The sequence below is a fragment of the Chrysochloris asiatica genome, unplaced genomic scaffold (assembly GCF_000296735.1).
Source record: "Chrysochloris asiatica unplaced genomic scaffold, ChrAsi1.0 scaffold00003, whole genome shotgun sequence".
NCBI lineage: Eukaryota > Metazoa > Chordata > Mammalia > Afrosoricida > Chrysochloridae > Chrysochloris > Chrysochloris asiatica.
Genome location: NW_006408521.1, coordinates 22,792,458 through 22,808,994, shown reverse-complemented (window position 1 = coordinate 22,808,994; position 16,537 = coordinate 22,792,458). Strand labels below are relative to the sequence as shown.

Genomic DNA, 16,537 nt, shown 5'->3' with positions numbered 1-16,537 from the left:
CCATGGGCTGCCAAAAGAACCAATAGATCCGTTTTGGAAGAAGTGCAGCCAGAGTGCTCCTTAGAGGCCAAGATGGCCAAACTTCGTCTCTCATTCTTCAGACATATTATCAGGAGGGACCAGTCGCTGGAGAAGGGTATCATGTTTGGTAAGGTAGAGGGTCAGAGAAAAAGAGGAAGACCCCCAACGAGATGGATTGGCCAAGTGGCAGCATCAATGGACTCAAGCGTGGCAATAGGAGTGAGGTTGGCCCAGGATCAGGCAGTGTTTCATTCTGCTGTGCATAAGGTCACTATGGGTCGGTACTGACTCGATGGCACCTAACAACAACAACAAAATGCTTGATAACGTTGGTAATAGTTAACAACAATAGTAGTAAAGCTACCGATTCTGAAACAGTTTCCACATTAACATATATGAAACTGGGATGCATATAGCAATCTATGACATAACATTTAATTGGCAACATTTTGTTATTTTTGATAGTATATAAATGACTGTGCATTTTGCAATTAATACTATGTAAGTTAGATGAAATACAATACTATTGATAATTATATTCTAACTCTCTGAGAGTACAATCAAGGTTGGGATTTGTTTTCAATTTTTATCATGGAAGAATGCAAACATAATCAAAGTAGTACGGTGGACCCTTAAGTTTCTATCACCCACCTTTAATAGTTATCAGCTTATGACCAGCCTGGCTTCATCTATGCCTCCCTCTCTTTCATCCTACCTGGGCTATTTTAAAGCAAATCTCACACACCCATACAGACTTCATATGTATCTCTAAAAGCCAAGAGTTAAAAATACAACACCACTATTCTACCTATAAATGTAGTAATTAAATACCTGTTAAATCTTTTTTTTTTGGTCATTTGTTGGAATCAGGATTTAATTAAGGCCTCTGCAGTACATCTGGTTGATTTTGGTTGATGAATCTCTTAAGTCTCTTTAGGTTTTCTTCTCCATCTCCTTTTCTCCTTGCAGTTTATTTGGTGAAGGCACTTCCTCACTTGTTCTGTAGTGTAGGGATTCCAAAACAGGCCTAATTCAATTCTGTATCAAATGATTCCTTCGCCATTTGATAGCGATGTATGGTTATGCTTTGAAAAAGAGTCCTTCTCTTTTAGCTGTGGAACTTTCCTACAGGGAAGTTTCTACTTAACTACTATTTAGTTAAATATAGGCATTTGTGTGGTAACCTTGGTTTGCAGTAGGACTTGCCGTGCTGACCTGTGAGTTTATGATATGTTCTTAATGAGCATGTGTTATGTTTATCACCAAGACCTTTGTTGTCATCCTTGTCACTATCGGCAGAGAATCTCTGCATGAGATGTGGGGACAGGTGTGAACAGGTGAGGACAGAGGCCTAGCCCTTGCTCCCTAGGGACTCTGCAGGGATGTTGGCCACAAAGGCAAACTCATTAAACCCACACAGCCACCTGCAGTCCCACTCCTGCTAATTAATTTACTTATAGCCAGGGAGAGGAAGATGGAGCACCACGGGGAAATCTTCCCAAGTATATTAAATTGGAGGTTACCAAGGAGGCATCTCAAGGTAGATTATTTTAAGCAGCTGGTGGACCGTGCAAGAAACATGCTAAGAAGGTTTGAAGACCCACACCTAGGAAAGCCTTGGGGATGGGGAGTGGGGTTGAGGGGACTCATGTGAAGAGCTTTCCTCTCCAGGTAGAAAGAGAGCGAACAAGGCAAATGCATAGTGAGGTGTTTGCAGCCTTTGTCTGTGTGCATTTACCAGGCTCATGTCCTAGACACTGGGTCTGAGAGCTGTCTGCTGCCACCAGGGGAGTAAGCTGTGGCCACAAAGCAGGGGCAGAGTGTTAGGACAGAGCCTTCCCATAGGTAAGCTAGCAGTAGTAACACTACTTCTGGTATAGTAGCGACAGTAAAACCAAACAGCAGAAATCCAAACGAAATCAGCTGCTCCCGAGTCATCGGCATCCGCATGTGTGTCTGAGTAGCACTGGGCTCCATAGGGTTTTCAAACCACTCGTCTGTCAGTTTGTCCTACTGTGGTGGCTTGCATGTAGCTGTGATTCTAGAAGCTATGCCATTAATATGTTCAATAGTGTCAGGGTCACCCATGGTGGACAGGTTTCAGATGAGCTTCCCGCAGGAGACAGACTAGGAAGGAGAGGTGGACTATTTCCAATATTTAGTCACCGACCATTCCTTGAGAACAACAACAGCCGCAAACACTCCCATGTTGAGCATGTAGGTGTGACTCCTCAGGGAGTCCTCCCAGGAAGACACTGGAGATGGGGCTCCTCTTCCTTCCCACACTGTCAAAACATTACACTTTTGGTGTCATTTTAACATAATCATTCCTCCCCACCCCCGATATTTCTCTTTCACCTGAGCATTTTTCCTTCCTTATCCTTATCCTTCACAGTTGTTAAAAATTCTAATGTGAATCAAATACTTTGGTTTGTACAGAGTCCGCTTTTCCCTATGGGTAGTTCATGTTGTTACAGGTTGTTGTGATGACCCAAAAAGCCTGTTCTTTAAGAGGATGCATTCAGTGCCTCCTCCCCGTGAACATTTTAGTACATGCCCAAACAACACTTAGATTCATCAACAGACTGAGAAGAGGAAGTAGTTAGTTCAGACCAAGAAGGGGGCAACGAGACACACATAGACGCATAGGTAGGCCACTGGGATGATTCCTAAGCAGGATGCAAATTCTAGTATTTTAAAGGAACTAAGAACTACCTTGGTTAGTCAGCCAACATACCTTCTGTGTGCAAACTGACAGTTTAAATTAGGAAGCAAATGTTGAGCTGGATACAGAAGTCTCAGAGGAACCAGACCTCAGGCAGGACATGGGGAAGAAAGCTGTAAAGGAGAGAGAGAGGTGTCTGGACCATGCAGGGCTTCAGAAGGTAAAGCCCTGGGGGCATCAGAGGATAAAGGACACACTGACAGCTGGGGCTGAGGTCAATAAATTAGATGGCCTGAGCTGATGGCATTTAGAGGCAGGAAAAGGGACTGTGGCTTGTGAGTCCCTCTGAACTGGGTCCACTGCTCTGTCTCTCTGCACATCTCTAGCCTGGAACTGGGCAGCTGCAGCCTGGCTGGTGTGTGCTCTGCTGGCGTGGGCAGGGCCTGCCCTTGGGGAAGCCGCTCACAGCAACCTGGGTTTCCTTGGCTAGTGCCACCCCTCACCACCACCACACTCATCCTGCTGGTAACAGAGCCCAACAATGCTGTTCGAGTTCCCTTTGTGCACAGAGAAGCCTGGTCAGAGGTTCAACCAGCAGCCAGGCCCTCTCCAGGTGGAGGTCAGCACTTTTGTGGCCTGTCTCTGAGCCCTGCCTGCCCCTTTGGACAGACATCTGGCCCAGAATCCTTTCATCTGCGACTGTAACCTCAAGTGGCTGGCCGACTTTCTACGCACCAACCCCATCGAGACAAGCGGGGCCCGCTGTGCCAGCCCCCGGCGCCTCGCCAACAAACGTATTGGGCAAATCAAGAGCAAGAAGTTCCGGTGCTCAGGTAACTATCCACTTGCCTACTCTCCTGTCCATCTGTCTGTCTGTTATCAGTCTGCTCTGGGACAGCAGGAGGGTCGAGAGACTCCATGTTCTAGACTGGGACCTGGGTGGTTGTTCAATCCCACTGTTCTTCTCACTGAGGCTGGAGGAGAGAGGAGACAGACTGCAGGTGCAAGGACCTGGACAGTGGCCCAGCATCCTCTGCTCACACCTGTGCTCTCTCATACCATTGCTTCCAAACCTTCTGAGACACGTGGAAGGCCTGGGAACCCTGGTCAGACTTTGGGGCAGCAGGAGTGACCCCACCGCTGCCCACACCTGTCTGTAAAGCCAGCCCAGTCTCCATCTTGCTCCATCACAGGTTGAGTTCCGATGGTTTGGGCATTCCTTAAGGAAGGTTTGATTGACTATGGCCTTGGCAAACACTTTGGTGCTTCATAACAAGGCCTTCTCCATACAAGAGCTGGGCAGATGGGCTCTGAGGCCCTGGTTTGGGGTCCCTGCCTCATCCCTGGAACCTGGTCTGTTCCTGCGAGTCCTGGGTGGACCCATCCTCATAGTGTCTCTGCTTCTCTCCCCAGCCAAGGAGCAGTACTTCATTCCAGGTAAGAGAGTGGGGGAGCCCAGGCCAGCCTGACGTGGGTGGGTAAGGGGGGGTTGCAAACTGAGGGGGCACAGAGACCCTAGGTCGGGCTGCCAGCCAGCGACTGCCTAGAGCCTGCCCCTGCCCTCAGCCCCTGGGCCTCGGTCCTCCCTGCAGGCACAGAGGACTACCAGCTGAACAGTGAGTGCAACAGCGACGTGGTCTGTCCACATAAGTGCCGCTGTGAGGCCAGCGTGGTGGAGTGCTCCGGCCTGAAGCTCACCAAGATCCCCGAGCGCATCCCCCAGTCCACCGCCGAGTTGTGAGAGCCCCCCTTTACCTAATCTCCCAAGCCCACTCCAGGTTTTTATCTGGCACAGACCTTTTTGTGGGCCCACCAGAGTCCTCTCCCCAGAAGGTGGTGGGCTTGGCAGGAAGTGGGACGCCCCCCAGTGTGGTCCCTGCTTCCCCCTCCGCCCTCCACTCCACCGGAAGCACCCAGCACGGGTCCTCAGCCTGGCAGGAGTGGTTTTTGTGAAGCTGTTGCCTTCTTGTGGGGGAACTTGATTCCATTGGCTTGTTTGGGTTCGAACCATCCCTTTAACTATTATATATGCGTGGATACCTGCACACATCTACCGTTTATGTATGTGTATTTTCATGACATTTTGTTGTTGTTGTTGTTTTTAATGTTTTATTGTGAATTATGTGATAGTTTACATGGGAGAGCATTAGTTTTACATTCATCCTATCATATATCGTTTCATTCATGACATTTTAATGCCAAAATACTCCCGTTTACCCCCTAGCACTAGTCTTCTTTGGAAATAGGATGAATTTGGCATGCCAGATAAATGCTTCTGGGAGTCCTAAATGTTTTCATTTCAGAAGGTACTTTAGTATCTATCAGTTACAGATATGCAAAGGAGCCCTTGTAGCACAGTGGTCTAGTGCTCGGTTGCTAACGGAAAGGTTGGCAGTTCAAATCCACCAGCGACTTTGCTGGCGATCTCCTGTTGTAAGATTGTTACTGCTGTTTTTAAGTGCTGTCGAGTCATTCCAACTCTCCGCAACCCTGTATAGGGTCTCCAAGGAGCAGTTGGTAGGTTTGAACTGCTGACCTTGCCTAGGAAATCCTATGGGACAGTCACATTCTATCCTAGAGCATTGCTATGCGTCAGAAGCGACTTCATGGCACAAAACCACCACCATAACATGCATGGTTACTTCTCTTCTTTGCCTCTTGCAGACGTTTGAACAATAATGACATTTCCATCCTGGAGGCCACTGGGATGTTTAAAAAACTTACACATCTGAAGAAAATGTGAGTCCCCATTGGAGGGTAGTTGCAGCGAGGACACTGGTACCTAGGATGGAGAAGGAGCCTACTGGGTGTGGGGACATTGGTTCCTGGGTGCTGGGGTCTTTAACCCTCCCCCACACCTCTCCCCAGCAACCTGAGCAACAACAAGGTGTCAGAAATTGAAGATGGGGCCTTCGAGGGCGCAGCCTCAGTGAGCGAGCTGCACCTAACTGCTAACCAGCTGGAGTCCATCCGGAGTGGCATGTTCCGGGGTCTGGACAGCTTGAGGACCCTGTGAGTGTGTGGGGCCAGGGGAGCTGGGTGAACCAGTTGGACTGAGGCAGGCAAAAGCCAACCATCATGTGAGGTGAATGCAATAAAGAGAAAGGAGAGAGGGTGGGAGACTCCCAGCTTGCAGGAGAATGGAGACAGCCAAGGCTCCTGAATGTGGTGGGAACAAATGGTCCAATGTTAGCAGTTCGCAGTGAGGCCTGTCAGTGCTGTTTCCTGGGGTGTGGGGTTGGTGCCTGGTGCAGGAGTGACGGAGGGCCCTCTAGTTAGCCTGTGGTCAGCCACATGTGTGTTCACAAGTGACTGATCATACTGCAGGCTGCAAGGACTGGATGACTCCATGGCAGGGACACTGCAGAGGGGACTCAAGTGAGACTAGATGGGGGCAGGGATATTGGATCATCCTGTGATGCCTTAACTCCGAATCCAGACAAATCTAGGTGGACACAGGTACTCAGTACGCTGCAGGGCATCCCCCCTGCCCAGTCTTCAAATGATCATGTAGCTGCTTAGAGTGTCCGATAGATCATGTCACCCAATAGGACTGTCCCTTCCGGTAGCCGCATGTGTGACTGGTGCTATTGAGGTCCTGTGTTTTCCTTTCATTTAACTAATTTAAATAGCTACCTGTGGGCATCGCTGGCTACTGTTTTTGGGTAACATGGCTCTAGAAACAACGTGCTTAGATTCCAATCCCAGCTCTGCAGTAGGGCTTGGAGCTTGTTTTCTGAGCACATAGCGTTGAATTTGTGTAAGGGAAATGGATGCATGATAGGACTCCCTGCGGATGTTTGTTTTACAAAAATGGGAGTTGTCTGTGTACTTTGTTCTGAGCTTGCTTTTTGTGTTCCCTTTCTGAATCCAAGGGAGCTTCAAAAAGTTTTTGGAAAATGGAATTAAAAAGCCATAGAATTTGCCCATGAACTTTTTTAAGCCCCCTCGTATAGCCTGGTCATTTGTCCAGGCTGTTCATCAAGGGCTGGCTCATTCTTCTTTACGCCTGCAGAATAGTCTTGAATGAGGGGTCTGGTCTGTGTGCTGTTTACTAGTCACTTTGTCCTTTCCAGGGAGGACTTGGTTAGGGGCAGAGGACAGAGGAAGGGCACACAGATAAGGTGCAAGGCCAGGAACAGAAATCCCCTTAATGCCACCATTATTCAGAACTAATTTATTAATATAAACAATGTCCTTCCGGTCTTTTCCTACACATACATACATAGATGCCATTGTTGGTAAGTGTTGCCGAGTCAGTTCCAAGTGTTAGTGACCCAGTATAGGGTTTCTGAGGTTATAAATGTTTACGGGAGTAGAAAGCCTCATCTTTCTCCTAAGTAGTGACCGGTGGATTCTAGCTGCAACCTCATAGAGGGCAGCCCAATGTGTAGAATTCTCACACAGCAGAGGTCCATCTGGACTCTTGCTCCTGCCTGTGGCTCAGCGCCCCCTGGAGTGCATTTGTGAACTGGCAGATGGTGGCCAAAGACAGTTAAGCAGATGAGGCCCACCAGCAGGACACAGCCTGGGTCCAGCCTCTCCTCTCTCACTACTTCCTCCTCTGCAGGATGCTGAGGAACAATCGGATCAGCTGTATCCACAACGACAGCTTCACAGGTCTGCGCAACGTTCGGCTCCTCTCGCTGTATGACAACCAGATTACCACCATCTCCCCTGGAGCCTTCGACACCCTCCAATCCCTCTCCACCCTGTAAGTCCTGGCTCTCTGGGGACAGACACACCTGTGGCTCTGGAATCTGAGCCCTGAGAACCTCATCCCCTTCCTCTGGCAGCTGAATGTTGGGGCAGAGCAGAAGGCTTGAACCCCAGCTCCAGCACATGTCATCTGGGTGGCACAGCAAAGCACCTGTATAATGTTGTTGTTGTTGTGAAGTGCCATTAAATTGGTTCAAACTCATAGCAACCCTGTATAGTCTCCGAGGAATGGCTGGTGAGCTTGAACTGCCAACCTCATGGTTCAATCCAACCTTGCGATCCAACACATTAGCCCACATCGGGTTAAGAACATCTGTTATGTTGACGTATTACAAGAATTAGGTATCATTTCTGAGGAAGGTGCTGTGGCTGACATGTCCATCCTCCGAGCTATGATGGGACTGGAGGTGGTGGGCTTGCTTCTCAGGGAGGTGTCTAGGATCTGTAGAAGCTGAGAGTTGGCTTCCCTATACCATCTTTAGAAGACTTCCTCTGCAAAAAGGCCCAGTTGCAGTGGGCACTTCTGCCCAAGGGCCCTCAGTATTGCAGTTTCCTGTTGGGATTTGTGGTTAACCACAGATAACGGGCCCTTTTTGCCATTTCTGCAAAAGACGGTGCGGTGGAGCAGGGAGCACAGCTTTGGGGCCACAGGTCTGGGTGTACTTACTTGTACCCAGTACTTAACTGTGAATTTTTTTCAAATAAGTTTTTTCACCTTTCTGAACTTCCATTTCTACGCCTGTGAGAAGAGACTGTTAATCCACAGGGGTATTGTGTTAATGTGTACATAGAACCAAGCTCGGGGACTAGCACACAGAACACTCAGTTTGTATTCATCAGTCATAGTTGTTGTTGTTGTTGTTAAAGTGCCATCAAGTCGGTTCCGACCCATAGCGACTCTGTATAGGGTTTCCGAGGAGCAGCTGGTGGGTTTGAACCGGTGACCTTGGTTTGCAGTTCGGTGCTGATCCTATGGCGCCACCCCAGGAGTCCAGTAGTAGTAATAATTGTCATTATTGTAGCAGCAGGAATATCAACGTAATGTTGCTGGTTACTCTGTGTGGAAGGAAACATAGTGGCTCCCCAATGAGGTTTCTTTCCTTAAACGTAGGAGAGAAGCTGAAGAGCCCAATACCATACAGTGTGATTCAGTGTGAGGAAGACTCACTGGTCATTCCTGGCTCTGATGACCGAGGGGAGCACCACAAACCAAGGAATATGAGCAGTCTTTAAAACTGGGAAAGGCAAGACAGTGGGTTCCCCACTAGTGCTCCAGGGGGGAACACAGTCCTGCTGACACCTTGATTTTAGCCCAATGAGACCCATTTTGGAATTTATAAGATGATAAATCTGTGTTGTTACAGCAGCAACAGGAAATGGGTACATACTGTTACTGTATCCGCCCTGCGGGACAGGATATGAACTTCAGCCCCTGAAGTTGGAGACTAATTGGGAAACAGCCCCACTGTCTGAATGTATCAGGACAGACTGGAGGAGGGACAGAGGACAACTGGCTTGGAGGCCAGGCTCTGACTTAGAGCTTCGTGACTCATTCAGCTCCTCTGGAAAGGACAGACAGAGGGATGGCTTGGCCACCAATGTCCACCATCCTCTTGCCCCTCTCTGTGTAAGACCAGCAGAGAGGACAACTCTCCCTAATCCTCCTGGCCCGGCTTCGTCCAGGGGAGGCAGCCTACAGAAATGTTGGCAGGTGGCCCTTCCTTGTGCCAGACTGAGGTTGAGGTAGGGGTTGGGGAGAGTCAGTCCAGGAGGTCAGGTGGGATGGCCTGCTGGACCGCCTCTGCCTTTTCTCAAGGGCTTCAGGTTTGATCTGATGATCTATGAATTTTCAGTTTCATGTACTCTCAGCTAAAGGCCATTGGCTCTCTCCTACTCCCAAGGACCCCTTTTAGATGCTGGGGCACCAGGTACCTTCCCCCAGCACATTCTCAGAGTTGGGCTCAGTGGGTGTCTTAGCAATTGTTGTTGTTATGTGCCATGGAGTCGGTTCCGACTCATAGCAACCCTGTACAGGATTTCTGAGGCTGTAAATCTTTACAGGAACAGAATGCCTCATCTTTCTCCCGCGGAACAGCTGGTAGTTTCAAACTGCTGACCTTGTGGTTCATAGCCCAGTTCGTAACCACTACGCTACCAGAGCTCTTAGCAATAGCTAATATTAATCTGGAGTCCTGGTGTGGCACTGTGGGTTAGTGCACAAGACTATAAGCCGTTTGAACTGCAAGGTCAGCAGTACAAGCTCACCACTGCTCCTCAGAAACCCTATTCAGGGGCGCTATGGGTTAGAACCAACTCGATGGCACTTCACAACAACAACAATATTAATCTACCTCTTATTATGTGCCACACCTTATCTGCTAAACATCTTTGTTCACATTATCACCTCTGTTCTTGCTAACAGTGTTCTTGGTTCATTTTCTTGCTATTGGAGAGCCTGGATCTGTTCTTTCTTTTTTAAAATAAAATCTACAAAGAGATATAATTCATACACCGTGAAATAGATGGTTTTAAAGTGTGCAGTTCAGTGGCCTCTGGTATACAGGCAGTCCCCAGGTGACGAACAAGATCCATTCCTAAATGTGTCTTTAAATCAGATTTGTAAGTGTAAGTTGGAATCGGTGCACAAGGTCCTTATTAAGCCTAAATTTCATGCAAGAAGGCCCTGATGGTACTTTGGGCTGCTAATGGCAAAGACAGTGGTTGAAACCCACTAGCCAGTCCATAGGAGAAAGATAAGACTGTCTGCTCCAGTAAACATTTACAGCCTTAGAAACCCTAAGAAACAGTTCTATTTTATCCTCTGCAGGAGCTCTGGTAGCGTAGTGGTTACATATTAGGCTGCTAACCTCAAGGTCAGCAGTTTGAAACTACCAGCTGTTCTGCTCTTGTAAAAATTTGCAGCCTCAGAAACCCTGTGCAGGGTCACTATGAGTCAGAACCGACTGCATGGTACTTAACACCAACAACAGGGCCACTCTGAGTCAGAATGGACCTGATGACTGTGGGCTTGGTTGACTTGAGTGCAAGAAAGGAGCCCTGCTGGCGCAGTGGTTAAAGTACTCACCTGCTAACCAGAGGGTCATTGATTTGAACCCAGTAGTTGCTCTCTGGGAGGAAGATGTGGCAGTCTCCCTCTGTAAAGACTTACTTTCTTGGAAACCCTCGGGGGAACTTCTTCTCCTCCTGGCTTGCTATGAATCAGGCAGTAGATTTGGTTTAGTGCAGGAAAGGTTCCAAGCCTTTTCAGTGATTTAAAAACTGTGTGTGCAGCAAGTGAAGAGGATTTTGATGCAGGAGCTGTTGTGAGTAGGGGCTGGTTCCGTTGTTTCGAAGTGAGAGCAAGCTTACAGAACAGTAAAGGGCAAGTACTGGTTGTCAGTAAGCCAGACACTTAGAGAACTGCCTGGATTTGTAACTTTGCAAACATCTAATTCTCAACTGTTTCCATCACTCCAAAAAGACATCTCATATGCATTAGTAATCACTCCACATCCCCAACCCAGCCAAGCCCTGACAACTACTAATCTCCTCTCTATCTAGATTTTTTCATCTAACTAGGCTCGTGGATTTGTGCATTTGTGTCAGACTTCTTGCACTCAGCACAGTGTTCCCCAGGTTCATCCAGGGTATAACATGGATCAGTGCTACATTGATTTTTATAACTCCCCTTCCACTGTACTGATAGTACACATTTTGTATATCCATTCGTGGGTATTTGGGTTGTTCCTTTGTGTGTATGTGGCTATTGTGAATAATTCTGATGGGAATATCCATGTACAATATTTTGTGTCAGCATATGTTTTTGGTTCTCTTGAAAATACACCTAGAAGTAACATTGTCAGGTCTTTTGGACTCTGGTGTGGCGCTGTATGATCAGCACTGGGTTGCAAGCCATGAGGTTGGAAGTTCAAATCCATCAGTTGCTCTTCGGAAACCCTACACAGAGTTGTTATGAGTCAGAACTAACTTGACAGCACTTAACAACATGGTAACTCTGTGTTTAACCTTTTGAGGAATCTCCAAACTGTTTCCACAGTAACTGGACCATTTTGCATTCCCATTTAGTCAATTCCTGAGATGTCTATTTCATAGTTGAAAACTCAGGAGAGCAATGCCTAGATCTGATAAGAGATAAGACTAGCCAGCACACCGGAATGCACAGATCCAAAACTGTAGACCACCTCTGAAGGCATCCCCTAGAAAGTTGCTATCCATGCTCAACGAAGGTCTTTCCTTATTTGCAGCATTTGGAACAGATCCTTTGGAAAGTCATAAACATTTGAAGGCAGAGCTGATTTGGGGAAAGTTATTTGGCCTCCCATCTGATGATGAGTTAGTCCCACTTAGGACAACACCTGAGGGTCAGCAAAGATGGACACTCAGAACACCAAGAACTATCAAATTATAGTTGGCTGCATCCAGCTTAAAGAGTCCAGGTTTCAGCAAAGAGCACAGAAGGTCAGAAAGCAGGGTGCACTCAGTGAATGTAATTTCCTGGGTCTCCCTAGTTCTCCACCAGAGATACCTTGGGTGGCGTTAATGATGGCCAGCGCAGCCTGGATGTGGTCATGACTGGGGCCAGAAAGAGCTATGATGGGAGCTTCCCGAGGCCTTGAGCCCCCCCAAGCATTTCACCCAGACCTTTTGCCATAATTATCAGGAGTGGATGCAAGGACTGCTTTTGAAAATCCATGATACCAGATGTGGCATCTCAATCCAGGCAGTTTCTGAGCACAGCGCTGAATTCGTGATGCTGCTTCATCCGCCGCATCATAGAGTAGCAGCTTCATAGAGTAGCAGCCAGCAGCTCCTATGCACAGACGTATCTTTCCTATGCACAGACGGTCAAGCAGCGTCAGCTGATTAGCTTTGTTCAGTAAGGCCCAGCCACCACCCTGGAAGGTGATGGGTAATCTCGTTTTGGGTCCATATAAAGACTATAGTTGGTCAGATGCCCTTGGGTTTGTGAATATCACAGAGACCTCTGTCTTGTCCTCTCTGGAATGATGTTGAAGGAGTGTTCAGCTATCCGTGGGGCACAGTCATCTTTGGCATTGGGGAAAACTGGAAAAGAGACAAGGTTTCTTGTGTGGTTCATAGACCAGTTTGGACTTCTCTTCAGAAAGGAGTTCCAGGATCAAGTGGCTGAGCAGGGTGGCCCTGACAGGATGGGGTGGTCCTCTCAGGTGGGTAACTTAAAGGACTCACTTAGGAGGTCTTGGTCCTCGTGGTTCATTGAAGAATGGTCTCACCACTTTAGAGTTCAGTGAATTTTGCCTCCAGAGCCCAGAAAGTCCATCTTCCCAGTTGGTTGTCTGGGAAGAGTGTGGGGTGTTGAGCATGGCCTGTCCTACGTTAGTGGACAGGAAAGGACTTTGTTGGGACATCTGAGATCAGTAGGGTGTCAGCCACAGTTGAATGACCCACCTTTTTCAGAAATCTTCTGTCCAACCCTTTCAACTGTAACTGCCAGCTGGCTTGGCTTGGCGACTGGCTGCGGAAAAGGAAGATTGTGACGGGGAACCCGAGATGCCAGAACCCAGACTTCTTGCGGCAGATCCCCCTGCAGGACGTGGCCTTTCCAGACTTCAGGTGTGAAGAAGGTAACTCATGGGCCTCTTGGGGGGCAGGGACGAGGGTGAGCAGGGGAAACTCTAATCGGGTGAAGCAGGTCAGGAGGCAGCTGCAATGAGGGGTCTGCAGAGAAAGGGGAGGGGGGCAGGGAGACTCCCTCTTACCCCTGTGCCTAACCTAAGCTAACCGTGTATCTGGGTTCTGCCAAATCTGTTTTAACTTCAAAACAGGTCCTGGGGGCTCTGGTTCTGGTCAGAGGTGAGTGCAGCAAAGAGGAAATTTCCAGAATCTGGTGACCCAGGTGGTGTCCGAAAGGGACTGGCCCTAGCTACATGAGACCCTAGGAAGGGTTGTCCCCATCACTGCTCCTGGCATCCTGCCTTTCTCCCTAGGTCAAGATGATGGGGGCTGCCTGCCCCGCCCACAGTGCCCCCAGGAGTGCACCTGCCTGGACACCGTGGTTCGATGCAGTAACAAGCACCTCCGGGCCCTGCCTAAGGGCGTCCCTAAGAACGTCACAGAGCTGTGAGCAGCCCCGAGAGCTTGCCCAGGGGGACCCTTAGGATGGGAGTTGGAGGGGCACTTCCCAAGGCGGGGGGGGGGGGGGGGGGCTGGCAGTAGCAGCAGAAGGAGGCCCCCAAGAGCAACAATTAGCAGGCCAGGAGCCCATTCCTGAGCCCCCACTGCAGAGACATCTGACGGCACTAGTAGCCCACAGCTAATGCTTTCCCCTTTAAATTAAACTCCGCATCTGTGCTCCGCTGCTGACCAAAAGGCTGGTGGTTTGAACACACTTAGAGTCTCTGCAGAAAAAAGAACTGGAAAGCTGCTCCAAGAGGTTACAGCCAAGAGGACCCTGAGGGGACTGCAGAGAAGGGCGAGGGGCAGGGAGACTCCCTGCCCCATCACATGGGGTCACTATGAATCAAAATCAGCTCCATAGTACCCAACCACAGCAACCCATAATATCAGCAGCTTACATTGAAAACATACGCACCTCCTTCGAAAGAAGAAAAGCAACAAATTCCGGCTTTAAAATAAGAAATAACGTTACTTCCTCCACTTAGCATCATCTCCCAGGCATCCCTCTATCTTAAAGCTCTCACAAATGTGGATTTTACTAGTCACATGATTTCCATCAACAAGAATTGTCCTTGATCTGTGTAGCAAATTCCCATCTGTTAGTCTTCACCATCATCAGTGAGACCACTGGTCAAAGAGTATACATTTCTAGGCTCTTCCAGAAAGGCTGCTTCCTCTGCCCTCCCACCCTCTGTATGTGGGTGTGGAAACAGGCCCTGCCTGCTGCCCTCTCTTCTGTACTGAGCACAGTGCTGTTGACGTCTTTACCAATGTGCTCTCCATGAGGGTGAAGTGTGGATGCAAATTTATATGCCAAACAGAGGGATGAAGGTTGAGGCTTCTTCAGCAGCTGCTTCCAAATGGAAGGTCACTTCCTGACCTCTTCCCCTGTCCTGGGACTGGTCCCCCCCAGATCTCAGTAGCTGAATTTTTCTTCCCTGTGGAGAGCACATGAGGTTTTCATTTGCATTTCTTTCATGACCAGCAAGGCTGCCTGTTTCCTCATAAGCACACTGACCACTGTTGACCTTCTCCTGTGACCAGCCAGCCAGTCCTTTGCCCAGTTTTCTGGTGCTGCATCAATGCCCTTGAAACTTCATGTGGCCCCTGGGAATGTGAGGAAGGATGGACAATCTATCTTCTTTGACAGAGGAAGCTGACGTTCAGAGGCTGGGCAAATCATTTGGTTTCTCTAAGTCTCAGTTTCCTTAGCTGCTCAAATCTATTGACAAGGGCTGCCAAGAGGTCTGAATGACACAGGGGTGGAAAGCCACTTTGTGTAACGCAGGGCGATGGGTCTGGCTGAGGAAAACCCTGCTGTGGTCACCCTGTTTTGCTGGATTTTTGTGGAGGTGAATGGGTGGAGATGGGCTGCAGCTGGTGGGAGTCCTGTGCCAGCTCCTGACTCCTGGGTCATCTGCTTAGTGACTTCCAGTGGAGAGACAAGGATAGGTGGGGTGATGGGATCAGGTTTAGAGCATCTTGAATACTGGGTGTTGAGCTGAGGAGAGTTGTGGAGGCTTGGTTTTCAGGGAGACGATGGGTGGCAGTGTATTTGGTAGGCTCCAGAGGGAGGTCACAGTGGGAGAACAGAGGAGACTGCTGCAGGAGGTGGGTAATGTGACAAGTACCAGTGGAGAGCAGAACCCTTTGTCCGGGGATTGACTACAAGAGGGGATTTGGAGAATTCACTATTGGGGTTCAGAGTCCTGATTTGGGGGAACATAGAGTGGTGCTGATGGAGTTAGGGGAAGCTGGTTTGGAGTGAAAACACACCTCAGGTTTGGACATATTTGAGTCTGGGGCTTGCATGGGACAGGCCTGAACCCCTGTACTGGCAGATAGAGGGGGTTGCCTGGTAGCTAGGAACAGCCTGAAAGTGGTCCTGAGGGTAGGAACATGCAGGTCGGGTCCATTGGGCAGGAGAGGAGCAACCAGAGAGGGCGGGTCAGGGAGGTGGGAATGAAACCACAAGAGGCTTCATGTTTCTTTGACTTTTACCAGTTCTTTGGGTGGCACCTACCCAAGTGCCCCACACCACCCTGATCGCCCTACTTCCTCTTCTGATTAGCGAATCTGGCCATTTGTGTGGTCTACACATAGGGGAGGCGATGAATGAGAAGGCCCCAGCTGCAGGGAAGCGTCGCCCCAGCGCACAGAGGTGGAGACGAGCACACTAACCCCGCTGTGTTCTTTCCTGTAGCTATTTGGATGGGAACCAGTTCACACTAGTCCCGGGGCAGCTGTCCACTTTCAAGTACCTACAGCTTGTGTGAGTATCCAGATCCTGCCTTAGAGGATAGACGGGGCACTGGCATCTAGCCATACATGACTCGAGACTTTCTGGAATTTCCTACAGACCCCACTGCTGGGCAGATGTCACTCTACTCAGGAGACATCTGTGCATAGAGTTGCTTTGCCACCTAGTGGCCATGCTTGCAAATTACACTGTTCTAGTCTCCCCTGGATGGGCCCTGTCTGCTGCTGCTCACTTCACCTCCCCAAAGCCCTTCTTGGCTGATTATTGTTAATGATGGTCATCTTTGCATGAGTAGAGGCTAAGGCAAAATACATAGGGTGGTGGACATTTTTTTTTTTCTCAGTTCAACCTTTGCACGTAAACCAAATATGAAATATAGCAAGTACATATAAAGATTTGTAACTGAGGTTTTCTTTGGGCTAGAGCTCTGGTAATATACTGGCTATGAGTCAGGCTGTTAACCTCAAGGTTAGCAGTTCAAAACCACCAGCCGTTCCACAGGAGAAAGATGAGGCTTTCTGTTCCCATAAAGATTTACAGCCTCGGAAACCCCATGCTGCGTCACTGTGATTCAGAACCAACTCCACAGCATCTAACCACCACCACCACCATCACCACTATCACCACCATCACCACCATCACCACCACCACCATCACCACCATCACCAACATCACCAACATCACCATCACCATCA

At 48.9% G+C, this 16,537-nt stretch overlaps 1 protein-coding gene across 1 annotated transcript in view; it reads left to right on the top strand.

Moving 5' to 3' along the window:
• The window catches only part of SLIT1 (slit homolog 1 (Drosophila)), a 220,951-nt gene that overhangs the window by 170,982 nt on the left and 33,432 nt on the right, over window positions 1-16,537 (top strand). Inside the window, exons 14-22 of the mRNA XM_006831197.1 lie at window positions 3,356-3,519; window positions 4,100-4,123; window positions 4,279-4,423; window positions 5,351-5,425; window positions 5,555-5,698; window positions 7,257-7,400; window positions 12,863-13,029; window positions 13,393-13,525; window positions 15,786-15,854. Of these exons, the coding sequence (XP_006831260.1) occupies window positions 3,356-3,519; window positions 4,100-4,123; window positions 4,279-4,423; window positions 5,351-5,425; window positions 5,555-5,698; window positions 7,257-7,400; window positions 12,863-13,029; window positions 13,393-13,525; window positions 15,786-15,854 (1,065 nt within the window). The remainder of the gene's footprint in view (window positions 1-3,355; window positions 3,520-4,099; window positions 4,124-4,278; window positions 4,424-5,350; window positions 5,426-5,554; window positions 5,699-7,256; window positions 7,401-12,862; window positions 13,030-13,392; window positions 13,526-15,785; window positions 15,855-16,537) is intronic.